At 39.6% G+C, this 23,395-nt stretch overlaps 1 protein-coding gene across 1 annotated transcript in view; it reads left to right on the plus strand.

Moving 5' to 3' along the window:
- Positions 1-23,395, plus strand: part of Tex14 (testis expressed 14, intercellular bridge forming factor) — a 108,804-nt gene that overhangs the window by 78,531 nt on the left and 6,878 nt on the right. Inside the window, exons 18-27 of the mRNA XM_051189557.1 lie at positions 111-211; positions 1,359-1,425; positions 6,612-6,693; positions 7,964-8,026; positions 9,795-9,922; positions 11,379-11,584; positions 13,142-13,238; positions 14,735-14,809; positions 18,058-18,135; positions 18,839-18,932. Of these exons, the coding sequence (XP_051045514.1) occupies positions 111-211; positions 1,359-1,425; positions 6,612-6,693; positions 7,964-8,026; positions 9,795-9,922; positions 11,379-11,584; positions 13,142-13,238; positions 14,735-14,809; positions 18,058-18,135; positions 18,839-18,932 (991 nt within the window). The remainder of the gene's footprint in view (positions 1-110; positions 212-1,358; positions 1,426-6,611; positions 6,694-7,963; positions 8,027-9,794; positions 9,923-11,378; positions 11,585-13,141; positions 13,239-14,734; positions 14,810-18,057; positions 18,136-18,838; positions 18,933-23,395) is intronic.

Below are 23,395 nucleotides of genomic sequence, written 5' to 3' on the forward strand. Positions count from 1 at the left end.
ATTTAGCTACCCTTTGAAAAATATGTTTATGTCTTTATTCTGTTGTTACATTTTGCTTTTTCCTGCTACATGAATATCACTGAATGATCATGTTATGTTATGATTATTAGGTATTAGATACCCATTCTTCAGAAAACATGACCATCCAGAGCACAGTGAAGCCTCTCATGCGAGTTGTGACACATCTGTGGGTACTGAGAAATTTTACAGTGTAAGTATTATAATCTGGCAGAATCAAGATGTCATCAAGCATCTAATAAAGTAGACCTGAGTTGCTGTTGTGTATTATGATACCAAAATGTTATCTATAGAAACTAGATAATACTAACTCTACAGGGATACAGTAATTTAAACAGTGCAGACAACATTCAAGGCCAGCCACAACTTTGTCTCAAATCAAATCAAAACAACAAAAAACACAACCCAAAAACCTAAAGGGTACAGATAGCTGTTGAGAATGATACAATATAAGAATATGATTATAGACAGATGTTTCTGTCCCACCAGCCAGCTCCCAAATAACCACATGGAGATTCATTATTAAGTATAAAAGCTTAGCTATAGTTTATGATTATTACTAACTAGCTCTTATAACTTAACCCAGGCTTGGTGACCTTTATTCTGTATTGTTTTCTTTTGTGGCTCCTGGCATGTTTCTGAGACTCCATGCTTCTTCTTCCCAGTATTTTCTCTTCCTCCAAAATCCTGCGTGTGTGATGATGCAATATGTATGGGCATATGTGCCATGGCTCATGTGTAGAGACCAGAGGACATTTTGGATTTGATTCTCTTTCACTTTTGTATGGATTCTAGGGATTAATCTCAGGCCACCAGGCTTATGTGACAAGTTTCTTTACTTACCGAACCATCTTCCTAGTCCAGTATAGGAAGTCTTTGAAGAACATGGGTCACAGTTGTTTTGACTTAGATTACACAAACAAGGAAGGACATTTATTCTTTCTGCAGGTTAGGACTGGAAAAATGGGCTACACATTGAATACACCAACTTAGCTGCAGAGGCTCTAGTGTTTGTCAGAGCATTGAACAAGGGATAATGCTGGAGGAAGGGAAAGTCACAAAATTTCTCTGCACAGTGGAGGTGGAGGGAGGGCTTGTTGAGAGGAACACAGCACAATGCTGTCTGGAAAATGTTCTTTTTCTATAGTTGTCAAGGTTTAAGAACTTACAGAGGGCTTGAGATATAGCTCAGTGGTAGAGTACTCCCTAGCATGCACAAGGCCCTGTTTTTGATGCCCAGCACAGGAACAACAAAATGAAAATATTAAGAAATTCTCTCCTAACTTTTTAAATATGTATTTGCCTTCACTGAACCTACTTTCTTTGCTTTTCTTTTATAGACCTCAAGTCCCATAGAAAAGGACTTTGAAAGAATCCAGAGTTCTTTGGCTGAACCTCAAAGCTATGGTAAGTTTTAGGACAGAATTCTTTGGAAATCCTTTGTCTTCATTTTCTTTTGGGTTATAGGTGTTTACAGCTAGGGATGGGGGATGCTTAGAAATAAACTTGTTCAGGCTTTTCATGTGGCAGATGAGCAAACCCCTCCTCATTAGAATGATTTCCTTTTGTGGGCTGGCAAGATGACTCAGCAGTTAAGAGCACTGGCTACTCTTCTAGAGGACATGGGTTCCATTACTCCCCACCCCTGAGAAAGGGTTTCTTTATGTAGCTTTGACTATTGTGAATGAAATCTGTAGACCAGAGATCCACCTGCCTCTGCCTCCTGAATGCTGGGATTAAAGGCACCAACACCATCCAGTCTGAGATCCATCTTTAATACCCACCTGGAAGCTCACAATTGTCTCAAATGTCAGTCCCAGGGTGTCAGATGCCCTCTTCTGGCCTCTTCAGGCACTGTGTGTACTTGGTGCACAAATGCATGCAGGCAAAACACCATACAACATGAAATAAAAATAAAAGTACAAAATAACGAATCCTCTCTTAGTCTCTAGCCTCCTGGTAACCACACTTATACTCCCTCTGTATTTCTATGACATAGTTTGTAAGTGACGCTCACTTACAGAATTGTAGGTCTCTTGACGGCATACAGGGTTATCTTTCTTAAACAACCTGAGGGATTTACACACGCTACAGAACTGGTTATTGGTAGCACAAAAACTAGAACTTAGTTTCTTGTCTTTCTTTACTCTGGAAACCAGAATATCACCATCATTTTCCTTTATTTAGCATCTTTTTCTTTCTTTTAAAATTTATATTTTTAAGTCAGGCATGGTAGTGTATACCACTCCCTCCCATACCCCTACCCCCCACCCCACCCCCGCACTCAGGAGGCAGAGGCAGGTGGATCTCTGTGAGTTCTAGGCTAGCCTGGTCCACAAAGGGAGTCCCAGGACAGCCAGGACTACATAGAGAAGTCATGTCTTGAAAAACAAAGACAAAAAAAATAAGCCTGGCATTGGTGGCACACACCTTTATCCCAGCACTCAGGAAGCAGAGGCAGGCAGATCTCTGTGAGTTTGAGGCCAGCCTGGTCTACAATAGCTCATTTCAGGACAGCCTCCAAAGCCACAGAGAAACCCTGTGTTGAAAATAAATAAATAAATAAATAAAATAAAATTTATACCTTTAAAATTAGTCTAAAAACAAGATTTTGTTGTGACATTTTCACACTATATACTGGTTTGTTCTCCCATCTTCTTTCCCCTGCCCATTCTCAGTGGACCCCTTTTCCTATATAGTCCTACTTCTATTTTCATAGCATATACACCTGTTTTTTTAAAATCTACTTTTCATATGAGATAAAATATGCAGTATTTGTCTTCTAACTTATTTTGCTTAGCATTATGATCTCCAGTTCTATTTTCCTATAAATAATAATTTCATTATTTATATCTGAATAAAGCTCTGTTATGTGTACACAACAAATTTTCTTTATCCATTTGTCTGTTAATAGCTGCCTAGGCTGATTGCATGTCTTGGCAGTTATTTTGCTTGGTATCTAACAAAGCTAATTAATAGCCAACTTTGCAGAATCAGCTTAATACCCCAGGGTGTCTTTGGTTCCTTTGTCCTTTTTTTTTTCTCTTTGAAAGCAGAATTGGGGTTTCATTAGTTCTTTTAATACAGGCTTAAGCACAAAAGACTCAACAAATAAGACATACTTGAGAATCATGAGTGTAGGATTGTCTGAGAGAGTCTCCATTTTCCTCCCTGTCTCTTAATTTTTTGCACGTGAGTGCATGCATGTGTGTTGATAATGTGGAAGTCCTGGGGCTCTAATTCCGGTTATCAGGCTTGCAGCCAGTGTCTCTACATACTGAACTATTTTTTATGTGTTTTCTTTTTCTACCCCCTTTCATGTCAAAGTTTTTCTATTTAGACCCCTCTACCCCAAGTTGACTTTTAGCTCATGATCTTTCTGTACTAGAATTACAAACCTTTGACACTGTGCCCAACTAGCAGCCCTTGATTTCTATGTAATTTAGAAGTAACTTCCCATTACATAAGAAAGTAACATTGGTTTCCAACATGTATTAGATGAGGGCTCCATGGATAAGTTAGTTGTTGATCTCACTATCCGGGAAGGGCATTTATGGTAGCCTTTCCATAGTTGCTCAAATTGTTAGTTGGCGGCAGTCTTGTAGGTCTCTAGACCTTACTTTGGATTCAGTTTTCTCTTCAAACCAATCATGGCTCCATCTTTTATGTTCTCTCTCTCTCTGTCTCTCTCTCTCTCTCTCTCTCTCTCTCTCTCTCTCTCCTGTCTTCTATTCCTACTCTGACTCAATCTTCCTAGTCTCATGTGCTTTCCTCTCCTCCCCCTCTCTTTCTCCTACTTCTCTCTCCATTCATTGCTCCCCCCACTTCCCCTGTGCTCTGGGGGACTTGTCCCCCTTCTGTGAGGGACTTTATATGAATCTCTTAGAAGCAAACACCCATGCCTAAACACTGAGTCGAACTAGAATCCAGATGCAGACGGAGAGGACAAGACCAGGTTGCAGAAACACATAGAGACAGCTGACCTGAACAAGGGGGAGCTAACGGGCCCCCAGACTGATAGCTGGGAAGCCAGCATGGAACTGACTCAGGCCCCCCTGAATGTGGGTCTCAGCCAGAAGGACTGAGCAATCTAAGGGACCTCAGACAGTGGAACCAGGATGTATCCCTGTATCCCTTGCAAACACATGCCCCATGATGGGATACTGCCTTAACCTAGGGACAGGAGAGAAGTCCTAGTCCCTACTTCAAATGACCTGACAGACCTACATGACCCCACCTGTTTGGCATTGCCCTACATGTGGAATTGGGGTGGGGGGAGGGGAGGGGAGGGTAGTCAGGGTGCATGTGAGGGGGCAGAGAGGGTAAGAGGGAGAGGGAACTGGGATCGACATGTAAAATAATAAAATAAATAAATAAATTCTTTAAAAAAAAAAGAAAGTAACATTGGAGCAGCAGGCAAGGAAGTGAGTTGTTGATTCTACTATAGATGCTTTTAAAAGCTGCATAATTTTCCCTTGGGCACATGTATCCATATATTTCCAAACCAGAGAGTTAAAAGCTAGACTTGAGGCTGGGGATGTGGCCCAGCTGATAAAATGTTTGCCCTGCAATCCTGTGAACCTGATTCTGATCCCCAGAGCCTGGCTTGGTGATACACACTTACAGTCCCTTCACCAGAAAAGCAGATACAGGTAGATCCTTGGGGCTTTCTGGCCAGCCAGCTTAGCCTACTTTACAAGCAGGAGCCTGATAAGTGACCCTGTCTCAAAAAAGGGTGGATAGCTCCTGGGAACAACACTTGAAGTTGGTTCTGGCCTCTACATGCACATGTAATATGTGCATACATATGAACACACATTCATATACAAAGCTGAAAATGATACTATGATATATATATATATTAGAAGACCCCAGGGTTGAGCTGGGAGGTGATGGCACACACTTTTAATCCTAGCGCTAGGGAAACAGAGGCAGGCAGTGCTCTGTGAGTTCAAGACCAACTTGTTCTATGGAGCTAGTTCCAGGTTAACCAAGGCCATACAAAGAAACCCTATCTTGGGACACCCATCTTTTCTTGGAGTCTCTACTTATGATCACTTTCTGCAAGTCTGGTATAAACATGGCCACTTGGATTTGGATGAGTGTTCTGTTGGATGAAGGAATGATGGAACAGATAGATCAGAAAATGAGGGCCAGTTCTGGACAAACATCTGAAGTATATGAAAAATCCTCAGGCTTCTATTTTGTTCTGTTCTTACAGCCTTTCTCTTCCTCTCCTATTTAGAACTCTGATATATACCCTATTGTAGCAGAAGAACAGTGGGAGGCCTGCTGGTTCTCAGCCTGTTCTCCCACTGACTTTCTGTATAGCCTTGGCCAAGCTACTTTATCCCAACTTTCCATTCTCCTCTTGTATTAAAGATTGTAACAAATTTTGGTTATTAGTTTATGCTTTCTTGATGTTTATCTTTGGAAAAGAATGACACAGAAAGAAGAATCTCAGCCCCCAACATTTCTCTACTAGTTTGTGTTTCAGAGCTTCTTCATGTCTGCTATAGGCAACACTGTTCTGGTGGACCTTCCTGGTGCCCTCCAGCAATTGGACCTTAGGAATGGGGAAATGGAATTGTTCTTTTTGTAGGAGAGTTTAATGATGGAAAGAAAGGAAAATAAATACTAGTTTGTTTGCCTACATACTTGAGAAGCATCTTACAGAGAATTGGGGAAGACTAACTTTAGACACTTGATGCCTGGAAAAGCAGATTTCAGATCCCCTTTCAGTACTTAACCCCCCTCTCCCTGTTCTCCTCTCTTTTGAGGATATTGATATCTAAGAGGCTGACTGGGAATCCCCAGTAAATGATCTTCCCCCCACACCCCTGGAGTTGAGGACCAAACCTTGCTCAAGTGCTCTACCACTGAGCTAAATACCCAACCCTGCCACTTTGGATTTAGAATCTTTTTTTTTTTTTTAATGGATTTAGAATCTTAAATGAACTAGCAGTTCTTAACTTCAGTGTTCCCTGGTTTCTGTTTATAGGAATAGTCAGTTTGCCTTTGTTTTTCCCCCCACCCTGCCCCTGTTTCTCTGTGTATCCTGGCTGTCTTAGAACTCACTCTGTAGACCAGGCTGGTCTCAAACTTACAGAGATCCATCTGCCTCTGCCTCCTAAGTGCTAGGGTTAAAGGTACATGCCACCACTACCCGGCTGAGTTTGCTTCTTGAAAAGAAAAAATAACATCTGTTTCTAGAAATAACTATAAGTAGGTTGGTTGTATTTTGCATGTTGGAATAAAGATCTCCCTCCTGAGCTTACATACACACCATGGCATGCAAATGGAGGCCTGAAGACAACTCTTGGTTCTCTCCTACCACTTTTGGGATCCAGAGGAATATTTTAGGCCATCAAGCTTCTGGGCAAGTGCTTCTGGGCAAGTATCTTGAAGCCCAACCCAGATGATGGTGATGATTTATTTATTTTTTGAGACAAGGTCTTAACTATGTAGCTCTGGCTGTTCTAGAACTCACAACGTAAGCCAGGCTACCCTTGACCTCACAGAGATCTGTGTGCCTTTGCCTCCTGAGTATGCTTGGGATTAAAGGAAAAATACATTTTTCTTTATCATTTCAGTTGAAGAAGAGTTCAAAATAAGAGAAATTTTTGGGAAGAATGCTGAGATTTTGACTGAGCCTCAGTTCCAAGCTATACAATGGTATGATTGTTATTTTTTTTAATTCAGTTTCAAGCTTAGAAGCAATGTTCATTGGCAAAAGTGATTAGATTTATGTACTGCTTGCTTTCAGGTGTATTGTCCACTATCATAAAAATAGCTCTATACAACTTAAAAATATTAGGAATTGTTCAGCAGAATTTGGTGGGTAGCAAAAAAGAGTGACTGTTTTTACTCAGATCCTGGCTCTTGATATTTTATCTATATGACTTTGATCATAGGTCATTGACTCTCTGCTATCACATCTTTAAAGCAATATGGCTTTAATTCTAGCACTGTAAGTTCAAGGCAAGCCTGGTCCACATAGCAAGTTCCAGGACAGACAAGGATACATAGTGAGAAATTGTCTCAAAGTAAATGAATAAATAAAATGGGGATAATTCTTCTGAGAATACTGACATAAGAATTAAAAGTAACAATACAACTTCTAGATATTTTTTCCTAAGAAACTCTTAAATCATCACAAATATTTATATCAGATTGATTTGTAATACTCCTCCAAACAGACACCCTCACTGTAAATGATGAGATGGGGTAGTACATCTATACATTGAGTAGTATTCAGCAGTGAAAAGTGATGGGCATAGTCCAGATGCACATTTTTAACCCCAAAACTTAGGCAGAGGCAGGTTGATCTTTGAGTTCAAGGCCAGTAAGTTCCAGGACAGCCAGGGCTACATATATGTATGTATATATGTATGTATGTGTATGTGTATACACACACACACACACACACACACACACACACACACAAAGTAGAGACATATAAAGATTTAGTGTGAAATCTGCTTGTAGGTCTGCATCCCATGAGTGCTGAATTTGAAGCTTAAGTATTGATTGAAGTAGAAACGTGTTAAGTTTGTCTTCCATATCCCTCTGGCCTCTCTTGAGGAGACCAGGAAGCTGTCTCACAGTTGGTAAGGCCTCGTGTCTGTGCCCTTTTCTCCATGTCTACCTCCCAGCAAAGTCCCTGTGTTGTAGTGTATTTCTAAGGAGCTTGCTCACTGTCATATGGATCAACTGGCTTATTTCAGAACTGGGATCACCCTTAAGAGAATTTGTCAATCTGTGGAGAAAAATTGAGACCCAGACATGTTGAAGAACTTATGACAATGGAACCAGAACTAGAACTCACACTTTGTGCCTCTGGATTTTATGTTCTCTCATTGCCTCTCACCGTTGGCTGGGGAACTGGTACCGATTTAATGTATTTGACTGACAGGTGCTCACTCGTTTTCTTTTTCTCTCACAGTGCTGAAGATAAGCAAAAAGAGGCACCAGAAGAGACACTAAAGGAACCAAGACAGAAAGACATGTATGGCCACAAGAGAGAACCTATTCCTTCCAACTTATTATTCCTGTTATTATCACTGTCATCATCAAGCATACTATGCTGTGTTGTGTATGTGGAGTGAAGGACATCTTTGTGGAGTTGTTTCTCTCCTACCTTTACATGGGTTCCAGGGATCAAACTCAGGTTGCCAGACTTTCTCAGCAAATGCCTTACCCATTGAGCATCTTCTGGCTCTTAGTCTTAATATAAATATATTTCATGTAAATATCTTCCTTCTTTCACAAAAGGCTATTTTTAAATTGATAATATAATCTATTGTTAATAGCACCTTATAATCAAGGAAATACAGTGATGACAGTGATCAGGATAATAAGTTTACTATTTGAGATAGATTAAATGTACTTTCTATACAAATATCCTTTCATAAATGGGAAGTTTATTTTATTAGCCAAAATATGTTTCAAATCAATTTATATATATATATATATATATATATATATACACACACACATATATATATGTATGTATGTATGTATGTTTGTTTGTTTGTTTGTTTTGTGATGCCAGGAATAAAACTCGAGGACCTGTCTGTCACATGCTTGGCAAGTGCCCTGCTGCTAAACCACATCTGTAGCTCAGTATCTCTTTTTTGTTGTTTGTTTTTTGGTTTGGGAATGAAAATGTTATGGGCATGTTCCACCCCTGCCCCCAACACCACATGTTGTTTGTTTTGGTTATTTTCTTTTAACCTGGGGCCCTGGACACACTGTGTAGCCTAGGCCAGCCTTGAAGCTGAGACAGTCCTTTTGCCTTAGCCTCCAAGTACTGAAATTACAGGCATGAAGAAGCCACCACTCCTGGCACTAGCATCTATTTTAAGATAGTTATTTTGGGGCTGGCAAGATGGCTCAGCAGTTAAGAGCACTAGCTGATCTTCCAGAGGACCTGAGTTAATTCCCAGCAACCACATGGTGGATCACAGCCATCTATAGTAGGGTCTGATGCCCTTGTCTGACATAAAGTTGTACATATATGCAGATAGAGCACTCATATACATAAAGTAAAATAAGTCTTTTTAAAAGAATATTTGCATGCAAGTATGTATACCACTTGTGTGGAGTGCCCAAAGAGGCCAGAAGAAGGCTTTGGATTTTCCTAGAACTGGAGTTATAGATGGTTATGAACTATTGTGTGCATGCAGGGTATTGAACCTGTTAAGCCAACACTCAAGCCCTACTTTTAAAAATATTTCTTTAAGATAGTCTCTGATCTATTTTTTGTTTGTTTGTTTTTTGAGACAGGGTTTCTTTGTGTTGCTCTGGCTGTCCTAGAAATAGCTGTAGACCAGGCTGGCCTCAAACTCACCTCTGCCTCCTGAGTGTTGGGATTAAAGGTGTGTGCCACAACAGACCGGCATCTCTGATTTACTAAAAGTAATTATTTTGTCAAGAATATACTGTAAAAGTTCTTATTAGAGCAACCCCAACATTAGGATCCTGAAAGTAAGATCATTAGTTCAAGGCCAGCCTGTGTAGAATTCAAATCCATCACAATAAAAGAAGTTCTGATGAGGAATGTAGGAATGTTGTTCTGTTTTTCCAAATAACTCACCACATCTCACAGTTGCTTTGATTCTGTTTGTTTTTTAAGACTGAGTCTTGTTAGGCTTTGAAATCATTGTAGCTTAGGATGGCCTTGAAATCCTGGCAATTCTGCCTTAACCTCCAAATATCTGTGTAACACAGTTTTACCACCATAACCAGCTTATTATGTGTTCTTAATTCTTTAGATCACTGACAGACATTCAAGACCTATCCAGTATTTCCTATGAACAAGACGGCTGTTTTAAGGAATCCTCATGCAAAACACCCAAATTAAAACATGCGCCTACTAGTGTCAGTACTCCGCTCAGCCCAGGTAATAATCATATGCAGGGAGGAATGTTTTAGAAGAGGAATTTAGAGGTCCTTCCTGTTTGCCCTGTTTGGGCATAAGTTCTAATGGCTATTTTCTCTCGAAATAAAGGTCTTTTCTTTATTTCTTTTGTTGTTATTGTTTTATTTTGAGATAGGGTTTCTTTGTGTAGCCATGACTGTCCTGGAACTTGCTCTATAGACCAGGCTGGCCTTAAACTCAAGATTTGCTTTCCTCTGTCTCCCTAGTGCTAGGATTAAAGGAGTGCTAAAATACTTATTTTTATTTTATGTGTATGAATGTTTTGCCTGCACATAAGTTTGTGCATCAGATGCCTGCAGTGCCCACAGAGGCCAGAAGAGGGTGACTCATCTCTGGGTCTGGTGTTTATAGCTGGTTGTGAGCTACCAAGTAGGTCCTGGGAACAGAATCTGGGTCCTCTGGAAGAGCAAGTATTTTTAACCACAAAGGTATTTTCTTAAGAATCAGAACTAAACAGAATTGCATGGGCTTCCAGGTAGAGTTACGGTGAAACAGTATAACAGACCCTCCCTGTGGAGTCAGCCTGTTACAAATGGAGGCAAACCTTCTCCTCAGAGCAGTCAGTTAAATTCAGTCCTAGTTAAATAGCCATATCTCTTGAGTTGTTTTTGTTTGTTTGTTTGTTTGTTTACTTTAATGTTGGGGATTAAATATAGGGCTTTGAAGCCAGGCAAGTTCTCTACCACTGAAATATATTCTCTCTCATGATTTTCTATAAATTGCAAAAATGCCACAGGAGTGGTAGAAAAAAATTAGGAATTTCTTTTTCTTGCTCTCTGGTTCAGTTAAAACTAAAACCCAGATGCTGGGCATTGGTGGCCTTTAATCCCAGCACTCGGGAGGCAGAGACAGGTGGATATCTGTGAGTTTGAGTGCAGTCTGGTCTATAAGAATGAGTTCCAGGACAAGCTCCAAAGCCTGTCTCAAAAAAACAAAACAAAACAAAAAAACCCACAAAAAACCTATAATCCAGTTTTCTTTACCAGTCTGTGTTTTTATTTTCTTTGGAGTGCAGGGAAACTAAGGTGGTAGGTGATTAACCCTTAGTTTCCACTAAAAGTGTGGTAATGGTACTGTAGTTACTGCTGGAAGCCAGTGTTAGATTGTAGTGCTGGAAACAGTCCAGTGCAGAGTCTGCTTTGAACCCATACAATAGCATCAAATAGTTTCTCTTCAAGATTCTTAATTTTGGTAAATTTGTGGCTTAATTTCCCTTTTATCTCATTTTGATGACCAGCTTTATATGATTTTTAATGTCTTGAGAACTTAAGAATATAGAGTTTTAGATCAGAGAAGCTGTTTAAGATTCATGGTTGTTTCAGTTATTAACAATTTGGAAAAGCTCCCAGCATAGTTACAGTTTGTGATTGTTTATAATGTAAAGAATTCAGACCCTTACTGTTCTCTTTTCTTCTAGAGTCAGTATCTTCAGCTGCTAGTCACTATGAAGATTGCCTTGAGAACACTACATTTCAAGTTAAAAAAGGATCTGCATTTTGTTGGAATGGTCAAGACTCTATGAGAACTTTGTCTGTCAAATTTACAACTGTCCGAGAGAGAGCGAAAAGCCTAGAATCTCTCCTTGCGTCTTCCAGACCTCTGCCTCCAAAACTTACTGATCCTGTGAGTTCCCAGTTTTGCATTTCACTTTCATGGGGTCAGTCCAAGGCCTTCAGTGATAAAAGGGCTGAGATTGTTCAAATTCATTGAGAAGCAAGAAATATGCTAGATTGCTCCGAAGCATCCCTGGGTTTCTCTCTGGAGTCTGTGTTCTAGGAGGCTTACATTATGCTTTTTGACACATGCTGATTCCCTGAGTGCTGGTTGATCTCCGTGAACTTGCAGGAAAATTCATGTTATATTATCTTCTCTTTTAGCTAATAAACCACTGATCAAAACCAAGTAGAGGGAAGAATGGGTTAATTTGATTGATAGATTATAGTTCATCATCTAGGAAAGCCAAGGCAGGAGCCTGGGGGTAAGATCTGAAACAGAAACCATGGAGGAATACTGCTGTCTTAGTTACTGCTGTCACTGTAATCACCATGACTGAGGAGAGGTTTTTGATTTTAGTTTTGGTTTGGTTTGGTTTGGTTTGGTTTGGTTTGCCGAGACAGGGTTTCTCTGTATGGCTTTGGAGACTGTCCTGGAGCTCACTATGTAGACCAGACTGGCCTTGGACTCACAGAGATCTGCCTGCCTCTGCCTCACCAACTCCCCGGCCCAAGGAAACTTTATAAAAGGAAGTGTTTAACTGGGGCCTTGCTTACAGTTTGAAGGTTAATCCATGTTTTTCATGGCAGAAGCATAGCGGGCAGTCACGGTGCTAAAGCAGTAGCTGGGAGCTCATGTCTGATCCACAAGTTGCAGGCAGAGAAAGCAAAAACTGGGCCTGGCATGGGCTTTTGAAACCTCAAAGCCCACTCTTAGTGACATATTCTCCAACAAGACCATGCCTCCTAATCCTTCCAAAACAATTCACCAACTAGAAACCAGACATTCAAATATATGGGACTGTGGGAGCCATTCTCATTCAAATCACCTCTGTTATTTACTGGATTTTTCCTTCTAGCTTTTCAGTTTTCTTACATAGTCCAGAACCACCTGCCTAGGTGGTAGCACTGCCCACAGTAGTTGAGCCTTCTTACATCAATTAGCAATTAAAAAATGCCTCAGACATGCATAGAGACAAATCTGATGGCAGCAATTTCTTGAAGTGAGGTTCCCTCTTGCTAAGTGTGTTAAGTTGACAACTAAAGCTAACTAACCATGACACACTCTTATGAACAGATGGTTGTTTTCTTTGTTATTCAATGGAAAATGATTACAAATGTTTTTGTTATTTGGCTCACAAAAGTTGAACTCAGAAGAGAGGAAATAACGAGGTATGTATGATATGCTTTCACTCAATGAACTGTTAATTGGGCAAATTCTAAGTGCCAGGCACCATATGCAAGCCTGAATAAAAAAGACACAGGCCCTATCTTAAAGTTACCAATGACTTAGTAAGGAGACAGGCCCAATGTGATTACCAAGTGCTCAGCAGAGAGACAGAGTTGAGAAGGCTTCCAGGGAATGTACTTGTTGAATTTGTGACTTAACTCTAAAAAATAAGTAGAAATGTTTGAGCTACATGCTTACCATGGTTTATGTCTCATAACACATTTTTTTTTCTTATAGAAAAAATGGTCTGCATACAGTGGGGTTGGTTCTTCTAACATTTCAATGGCGTCTGTGACATCAGCCAACGCTATCCAGAGAAAGAACCTACCCAGAGGTACCCTGTATTTAATATCAGAGAAGTTCATGAGAGTAAGCCAGTTTAAGAAGGCTTAGGTTAGGCCAGACGGTGGTGGTGCATGCCTTTAATCCCAGCACTTGGGAGGCAGAGGCAGCCTGGTCTACAAGAGCTAGTTCCAGGACAGCCTCCAAAGCCACAGAGAAACTCTGTCTCGAAAAACTAAAAAAAAAAAAAGAAGGCTTAGCTTAATGTTCATCAATCTTTGATGTGACATTTGGTTTAAACAAAAATATTTTTCTCTGATTATAAAAGTAAAAATAGAAAAGTTTAAAGAACAAAATGATCAAATAATCATCACAACTTGCTGTGGTGTACAGTTTTGGTGCATTATCTGTTTTATAGTTTTATAAATATATAACATATTTTAGTTTTTGTAAACATGACATATATCATTTCTAGACTGTGTTTCTCCTTGCATATCCTCAGCTTCTGAACCCATTAGTTCTGTTATTCATTGATTCAACCAGTGGCAGATGAAAAGTTTTGCAAAAAGATTGCATCTACTATATTGAACATGTATAGCTGCCTTTTCTCATCTTTCTTCTCTACCTAAAGAGTGTAATACATCAGTGATTTACATAGCACTTACATTATATTAGATGTTACAAGCAATCAAATACTACACCACTTCATATAAGGAACTTGAGCACCCATGGATTTTGGTATTGCCAGGCTGAATGATTCTAGAAATACTTCCTTATAAATAACAAAGGCTAATTGTATTTTGAGCACTTCCTCTTGTTACTAAGAATTATTCATAAAAACATAGTAGCTACATAATAATAGACTCTGAACATGTGGCTTAACCATTATCTTATTTGAAAATTTCTATTGTTTTTACAAGTTTTACCATTTGTACATAAGTCTTATCTAAACCTCTGACCTTTCCTTAGGATAGATTTCTTGGAAGACAGCTTTCATATCAGACAAGAATACTAGAAACTTCTAGGGCATATTGCTTTTGTTGCAGTAATTTTAATATCTAAGGCCTTCCTTTGCTATAACTCTTGGAATTTCTCTCCAGGGAAGAGAAATTTTGTATATTAAATTGAAGGGCTTGCTATATATAATTTTAGCACTTGGGAAAAGGCCCAAAGTATGGTTGCTTCAATATCTCGTGGTGGCCTGATGATCTACAGAGACAGGCCTTTTGCTTTGTGTTTTTGTTCATTTTGGTTTATCCAGAGCCTCTATTGTTCTCCTACAACCTGCTCCAGATCATCCTCAAGCCTCTTAGCAAAAATTTGTACCTTAATCTGATTCAAGTGTCCTTAGAAAAGGGGCAAAGAGTGGAGTAAATGGGATGAAAGTAGAGAGTAAGGTCATCCATATATTAAGGAGGCCCTGAGAGATGCTCTCATACACCTTAGTTTATTTCATCATTGAGAAAGCCTAAGTCCACGGAAAGCCTACAAAATTACAATTTGGGTCTAGGAGGGTGTTAAGTCATTTTCCCCTTTATCTTTTTTAAGAACTAGTGGAAGCCACCTCTCAGCATCTTATTGATGAGCTTCCACCACCAGCTCAGGAGCTTCTTGATGAAATTGGTAAGAGGTATTCATACAAAATATACTCCTTGGCCCCTGTTGGTTATAGTCACTGTCCGCAATATGGTTTCTTTTTCTTAGGTATCAGCACAAGTACAAAAAAAAAAAAATGTATGAAGGTGTGGTTGAATGCAAAATTCAGGAAGGGATGGTTTTTTAATCAAATAGGCCACAGTGTGACCAATATAATTGGCCCATTTATTTTGTTATGTTTCGAAAGAGTTTATGAGAAATAGTCTAAGGTAAAGTAACAACATTCAGATATAGCACAAGTTCTAATTGGTCTTAATAATTAAAGCCCAGAGTCAGATGTAGAGGAAAATGCTGAAAGATCAGAGAGATGAAGGAGCAAGCCCTACCTTGCTAACTTCTCAGCCAAAAAGAAAAAAAAAAAAAAAAAAAAAAAAAAAAAAAGCTCTCTTCCTGCCTTATCACTTCCTCTCTCTGTCCAGCTATGTCACTTCCTGTCTATCTCTACAGATCCAGACCTCTATGATTAACTAGTGGCTAGCTCTCTGCCCTCTGATCTTCAGGCAAGCTTTATTTGTGTGTGAGAGGTTAAACAAGATATCACTACATTCAGATGTTGTTGATGGTAAACTAACTTTTGTAAGGTTTTGGTTTAATTTTGTTTACACTTTTTGAGATAGGGTCTTGCTGTGTGGCTCACCCTGGTCTCGAGTTCACTTCATAACCAGGCTGGCCTTAATATTTTCTTTCTGCCTCAGTCTCCCAAGTGTACCCCCATATCTAGATGATAAACTCCTTTGACTAAAGGAATTGTTAATCTCCCTTTGAACCCAAACTAGATATTCTTAGTAGTCTGGCTGCTTAGGCCAAGACATGTTTACTTTCAATTTTGTTAATAGAGGAAGTATTAAATGTATTGGGTTGTAGATAAGTAAATAAATAAAAAATAAATAAATCCCTCTTGTAATTGCCCAGAACTTAGTAAGAGAAAAACCTGAAGAAGCTAGAATTTTTCCCTTTTGGATAGCTACGGAGAAATAGCAACTTAATTGTATTTACAGCTGGGCTGATGTTTAAAGCAATAAGGAATTATTATAGAGACCTTGGGAGCAGGCAGTCTGCTTCTCCAATGGTCTGTTTGAGCAGCCCTTATCTTTAGAATGTTCCTCTCCTCATGTCTGTGATGGTCCAGTTCTTGGTATGGGGCCTACAGAGAAGTTCTCAAAGTGGCACCAGCTGGTTTTCAGTATCTCTGAGGTTTGTAAATCTTAAGGAATTAGGATTGCTGTGAATCAAGGCACAGCCATTCTGTGGGCTCTTTAGCATAACCTTCAACATCTATACTTAGATGTAATGAACATGGGTAATTGTATTATCATCACTGTTGTTTTTTCTGAAGACTTCTAGGAAATAGGATCTGTCCCCTGCTTTTTTGGAGGGTTCACATCCAGAGGTCTAGGCCCCGACAGGAACCTTAAAGGGAAAGGTCTTTTAGAACACTAGGATATAGGTAATCATTTAAGAGCAACAAGGGATTAATGAGGGTAAAAATCTGATTGAAATCATCTCACAGGTTTTCTTGATGCTCAAGAGCTGTCAGGTAGCAATTTACTAACAGTAGGAAGGGAGCTGATGAACACTGCCTAGACACAACTCCTCCTCCTCAGAATGAGTTTATGGTGGCCCCAGCTGTTTTTCTGCTTTGCTCTGAAGAACATTTTGAAAGAAACAAGCACCTAACAAATGCAGAGCAGCCAGTGAGTTTAGCATCTGCTGATCTTGGTCTCGTGATGGATAGTCAAAGAAAAAACATGACATAGGCTAGTAGACACGGAGAGACTTGTGATGGCTCTGTACTGAAAGAGTACAAAATCAAGATGAGGGGGCTGGAGAGATGGCTCCCAACCATCTGTAGCTCAGTTCCAGGGCACCTGAAGCCTTCTTATGATCTCCATCGATATTAGGCACATACATACATACATACATACACACACACACACACACTCACTCACTCACTCATAAAAATAAAAACTTCTAAATCTTTAAATCTGTTTTTAAAACAAAAGAGTATAAACTTTAGAGCTAAGACTACCTGGATTCAATCTCAATTCTCCTACTTATCTTTTTGATTTTTGATTTATGAAAGTTCCTTAATCATATGACCCTCTTTTCACTTTCCCCATGTCAATAGTTGTGTTCCTAGGCTCCTCATCAATTTGGTCTCAGGACTGTTGTCCTTATCTGAAACACAGAAGTAAAAATAGTAGTCAATCGCACAAGGCTGTACTTAAGTTTGTGAATAATTATGAGTTAATATTAATATAAATATTCAATTCCTGCCTCTGTGTGTTAACTTTCTTTCATCATTATCATCATCTTTCTTGTTTCTGTCTACATATATAGCTCTGACTGGCCTGGAACTCACAGAAATGTGCCTGCTTTACCTCTCAAGTGCTGAAATTAAAGGTGTACACTACCACACCCTATTTTCTTTCTTTCTTTTTACACATTTTTACACATTTTATTTGGTGTGTATGTGCTTGCATGAGTATGAGAGTGTGTGTACATACACATACAATGCCATGGAGCTTGTGTGGAGGTCAGAGGACAACTTAACCGAAGTTGTTTCTCACCTTCACCTCTACGGGGCCTAGAAATCAAATTCAAATCACCATGCATGGAGGCAAGTACTTTAACCCACCTAACCATCTGGCTAGCTGTTTGTTTGTTTGCTTGCTTGCTTGCTTGCTTGCTTGCTTGGGGGTTTTGTTGTTGTTATTACTGTTTGAGACAAAAGTTTCATGTAATAAAGTCTAGCCTTGAACTCTTTACATATGTAGCCAAGACTGGCCTTAACAGGTTGCTGCCTCTACCCCCAAAGTCCTGGAGTTACAGCTGTACATCACATGCCCTCCTAAATTTTGTTTTGAGACAGTCCTGAATAGTCTGGAACTTGTGTAGTTCAGACTGTAGAGAAGTCCTGCTGCTTGTGCCACCACACTACCACCAATCCTTAAAAACCCTTTACCAGGTGTTATTTCTTACTTGAAGAATTAATTTTGAACTCAATTTATTAAAGTAGTGGTTTGAAAACTTTATCAGGCATCAGAATCACCTGTAAATATGAGTGAGTTAAACTGCAAGAGTCTGAGATTTCGTAGATTTAGGTTATAGAAATAACACATGTTTGAAGACTGTCCTTTGAGAGCTGCTGTCCTAGAAGATTGTGTGATGTGGGAAGGTGGAATAAGTTGCCTTTTGCTTTTGTACTGTGACAGAGCACCTGAAGCAGCAGCAGGTTTTATCCATGATGTCACATGAGAACACAGCACATGATCTGAGTGCCACTGAAAATGGTAAGCCAATGTCCAGGTCTTTTCATGAGGTTTTTATGTAAGGCTGCCCTTAATAGCATAGTGGTGTATGTGGAAGAGTGTGACTTAGGTTAGGTAAACTCCATTTAATTCCAGTTCTACCAGTTAATTTTGTCTTACAAACTGCTTAATTTCTGAACATCACATATGTTATATGTGAAATGGGAACAGTGCCTGGTACATAATAGCAAATGTTAGTTCTCTTCTTTTCATAAGTCTGCTGGACAGATGAAAGAAGATAATATTTGTAAAATTCTTGGCTTCTATTAAAGGATACATCCTTATCCCACACAAATTCCTTCCATGAAGTTCTACACTAGGAACATCTAAGGAGCAAGAAAGGGAAGAGTGCCCTAAAGTACAATTGTGTGGCTTATTTTTAGGGTTGCTCGCCTCCTCTTTTTGTGCATTCTTTCCTTTGCTTTATCTAGTTCTCTGAACTTGGCACCAGCTAGGTTTCCTGTAGCTTCACTTGGCACCATACATCTCCCAAGACCCCAGAAGCAGCTGCTGTGAACGCTGGTGCCCTACAGACTGCCATCTGGCATCTGCTGTCATGGGAAAGGGGAGCTGATGTATTGCATACTCAGAAAACTACTGGTGGCCTTACTTTTCACAATTCATTTTAAAGCATGCTCTTAACTATTTTTCCTTTTAATAAAGTTAGCTCTCTCAACTGCTTTAGATAAAAAGCATTTGGAAGAACAAGAAATCAACAGTAGTAAAGATAGCAGTTTTCTTTCTACCAAAGAAATACAGGATCTGGAAGACACAGAGAGGTAACAAATGAATGAATAAATTTTAATATTTTTAAAAATTGCATTGTGTATATTAGTTTTTAGTATATTAACAAATAATAAGGAACAGAACATTCTTTTTATTCTTGTTTCATTACTAGGATTTTTGTATTAGCATGTATTAAATATATATATATATATATATGTAACAAGTTTCATGACGATATTTTTGAATGTTTACATATTTTTATCAAGTTCACTTTTCCTTACCCTCTTTTGTCTCTTGCCTGCTCTCCTGAATTTAATTCTCATGTCCTTTTTTCATTAGGGTTTCTTTTAGGAGCATGGTTAAGGGGTTATTTATAAGAACACAAGCACTTCATCAGAGGCTATTCCACTGAAGAGCATGTCTCTCCTCTCCAAGCAATGATCAACTGTCTATAGATCCTCAGGGCTGGATGGGAGCTTGTGAGCCCCTTCCTCCTAGACTAAAATATATATAACATATAATCATTTTCCTTAACAAATTTAAAGTGGAAAACTCAATGTTAATTATCTAGTTAATTATGTAGTTGCTATCCATGATGGTTCACTTAAAAGTTTTTGAAACAGTTTTTTTGTTTTTTGAGACAGGATCTCAGTATGTAAATATGGTTGTCCTGGAACTCACTATGTAGACCAAACCAGATCACAGAGATCCACTGACTCTGTCTCTGGAGTGCTAGGATTACAGGCGTGTGTGTGTGTGTGTGTGTGTGTGTGTGCGCGCGCGTGTGTGTGCGTGCGTGTGCGTGTGTGTGCGCGCGTGTGCGTGCGTGCGTGCGTGCGCGTGTGCGTGCGTGTGTGTGTGTGTGTGTGTGTGTGTGTGTGTATCTGTCTGTCTTCCCAGCCACTCATTACATTTTGTTCTCATTTGCACCCCCACTGCCTTCCTTTATCGTCTTCCCCACCTTTTGCTGGCCCTTTCCCATTTCCCTAATAGAGCCCCCCCTCCACTTTCATGGCCCATACATTCCATTGTCCTTTCTTGTTTTCAAACCACCACCTCTTAAGACCTCCTTTCCTTATAGTTCCTCTTCCGTTTTTGTAACAGGTTCTGTCCACTTTTTTGCAAATGTCATAATTTCATTCTTTTAAAAATTATTTTTTGTGTGTGTATCACATAGTGTTCATAGGATGGTCAGAGAAAAACTTGTGGGTGTTGGTCCTCTCCTTCTACTATGTGGGTCCTAGGGATTAAACTCAGCCAGTCAGGCTTGATTGGCAGACATCTTTACCTGCTAAGTCAACTTATCACTTCTTTTGTTTGAAATAAGATCTGACATTGTTGCCCAAGATGGATTTGAACTCATGGCAGGCAGGCCTCCTGCCTTGGCCTCTGGAGTGTTGGACTACAGGCTTGTTCCATCACAACTGGTTTCACCTTTTTCCCTTAGTTCATCTGTTTTTAGGCTGGTTTTGAGGTCCTACTTTCATTTTTTTTTTAAGATTTATTATTTGTGTGTGTGTGTGTATGTGTGTGTGTATGTATGTATGTGTATGTGTCAGTGATGTAAATCGCATACATTCAGGTGTCTGAAGAAGTCAGAGAGGGAATTGTGTCATCTGGAACTGGAATTACAGGCAGTTTTGAGTTACAATATGGGTTCTAATAACTGAACTCAGGTTCTCTCAAAGAGCGGTTAAGTGCTCTTAACTCCTGACCAGTCTTTCTAGCCCCTTGCTTTCAATTATTTTGATATATACTCAGAAATTATATTTCTAGATCATATGGTAAACCTATCTTTAATTTTTTAAGTCATTAAGTTATTATTTAAGTCATTAACATAGAACATAGAATGCTCCCGTCTGCAGTGTACAAAAGCTCCAGTTTCTTCTTTGCCACTTACTATCTCTCTCTCTAACACTGGCCATGCTATAGTATGAATCGATGCCACATTTGATTTTCATTTCCTTAATGAATACTTATATTGGACTTCTTTCAGCTCTTCGTATATCTTCTTAGTAGAAATGTTTATTACAGGGGCTGGAGAGATGGCTCATTAGTTTAGAGCTTTTGTTGATGTTAGAGGATCCAGGTTCAATTCCCAGCATAGATGTGGTAGCTTCCAAAAGTACCAGGGCATCTCTTATCCTCTTCAGACCTCCATGGACACTGCATACACATGGTACACAGGCATATATTCAGGCAAAATGTTCATATACATAAAATAAATACAATTTTTTTGGTTTGGTTTTTCAAGACAAGGTTACTCTATGTCGTCCTGGCTGTCTAGGAACTCCCTCATGGCTGTTCAGGAACCTCCCCCATGGCTGTCCAGGAACTCGCTCTGTTCCTTGAACCAAGAGATCTGCTTGCCTCTGCTTCCCAAGTGCTGGGATTAAAAGTGTGTACCACCACCACCAGGACTAGTTTTCTAAAATTTCATTTTGTAAAGCAAATAGGTTTCAGCTTCTTTCAGAAGATTTTATTCAAAGATATTAGAAGAAACCTTTAGTTCTTTCTGGCTACTAAGAGAAAAATTTGGTGTTCATTGGGATCTCAAGGACCCTGCATTTGGTCCTGACCAGAAGCACTTTTTATATGTTTCATAAGGTGTCTCCTTGAGCTCACTCCCTTTGCCTCTTGACTTCTTTGAACTACCATTCAGGGTCAGGACAGGGAGAGGTGAGTCATATACACTTGGACACAATCCTGAAGGGACACCAAAAACCTCAGCAGCCAATAGAGGTAATTAAAACGGTTTTTAAAGAGTTGTTTCTTTTGTTATATACACACACACACACACACACACACAATGTTGTGACTATATGTCTGTGTACTACATGCATGCCTAAGGCCTGCAGAGTTAAAAGGGTATTGGCTTGGGCATTGGTGGCACTCACCTTTAATCCCAGCACTTGGGAGGTAGAGGCAGGCAGATCTCTGTGAGTTCAAGGCCGGCCTGGTCTACAGAACTAGTTCCAGGACAACCTCCAAAGCTACACAGAGAAACCGTGTCTCAAAAAGAAAAAAAAAAAAAAAAGTATTGGTTCTCTTGGAACTAGAATTAACAGAGGGTTGTAAGCCACCATGTGGGTAATGGGAATCAAACCCAGGTCCTCTGGGAGAGCAACAAATGCTCTAAACTTCTGGTTTGAATAAGAATGGTGGTGGCAGACACTGCTGCTGTCATACCAGAGTCAGAGACAGACTGCTTTTTCTTGTTGTCTGTGGTCCTATGACATGTTGACTGTCGGGAGCTGTCTTTGTGGGGCTGTAATCGGAACCAGCTGAGTGGCCCCGGGTCCGTACCTGAGTGGGGGAGTGCGGATGAAGGAAAGATTAGCTATAAACTATAAAGAAAAGACAGAGAGACAGAATAAAGGTCAAGAGGGCAGATCAGTCAATACTGAAATGCCACGAGTTTTATTTTTCACCACTTTTATATACCTTATCCATAAAGGGGAGCACAGTATCATGAATATGGAACAAACAGGCTTTTCTTCTTACTTACTTATTCTAAGGGTTCAGTAACCACACCTTAGCTTCAACTTCTTGTTCCCTAGCCTTGAGGATCAGGAGTGACCTCAGATTCAGGTCTGTTATTTAGAATAAGACAGCCAAACATCCTCCTGTAGCCATACCTTTTACCTTTCTGAGGACAGTTTTGAACTCTCTGTCCTTGTGCCAAGATGGGGTACAGCATTCTTTATGGGTACCAACAGTTGGCCTTTGCTCTGGCTTTATTTTTTCTGCCTTTCCCCCAAAACCTGTCTCGTGGTGTCAAGATGGCTGTTGTACACACAACAGGCAAAGGTAAAAAGAGGGTAAGACAAAGGAATATGTTACTTTACTGGCATCTGTCCCCTTTTATTTGGGAAGTAAATTCTTTCCCAGAAGTTTTCCTTTTTTAAGGAAGGACAAGAAAAGTCTAAAACAGCATCACAGAAGTAGATGAGTCTTAAGAGCCAAGACAGGCCTCTTCTGTTTATCTCCTTCTCTCTGTTTCCTCCCTTCCTCCATTTCCTTACCTTCTTCAATAAACTTTCCATTAAAAAGAGCCAAGACAGTTTTTTTTTTAATTTTTAGAGGAGGATACAAAAAAACAAAAGGGGCAAAAAGGAGATTTTTTTTTTGTCCAATAAACATTTTGGAAAACTTTTAAACATTTTTATTTATTAAATCTTGTTTTTCATAATTTCCTGGGCTCTGTGTGTGTGTGTGTGTGTGTGTGTGTGTGTGTGTGTGTGTTGTCTAGGAGTACACATGCATACCATGATCTTCATGTGGAGGTCTGAGGACAGTCTTGGGGAGCTTGTCTTCTCCTACTTTTGTATGTGTTCTGCAGACCAAGGCTGTCAGGCTTATGTAGCAAGTGTTCATCCATTGAGTCATCTCATTGAGAAATCTTTAATCTGTCATGTGTGTTGTAACTATTCCATCCATGTTCTCAAAGCACTTTCAGCAAAAGTTATGTGGACTATTCAGAGGAAAGGATGAATTGCCCTAGGTCAAGTTAGTG

The sequence above is a fragment of the Phodopus roborovskii genome, unplaced genomic scaffold (genome assembly GCF_943737965.1).
Source record: "Phodopus roborovskii unplaced genomic scaffold, PHOROB, whole genome shotgun sequence".
In the NCBI taxonomy this organism is placed as follows: Eukaryota; Metazoa; Chordata; class Mammalia; order Rodentia; family Cricetidae; genus Phodopus; species Phodopus roborovskii.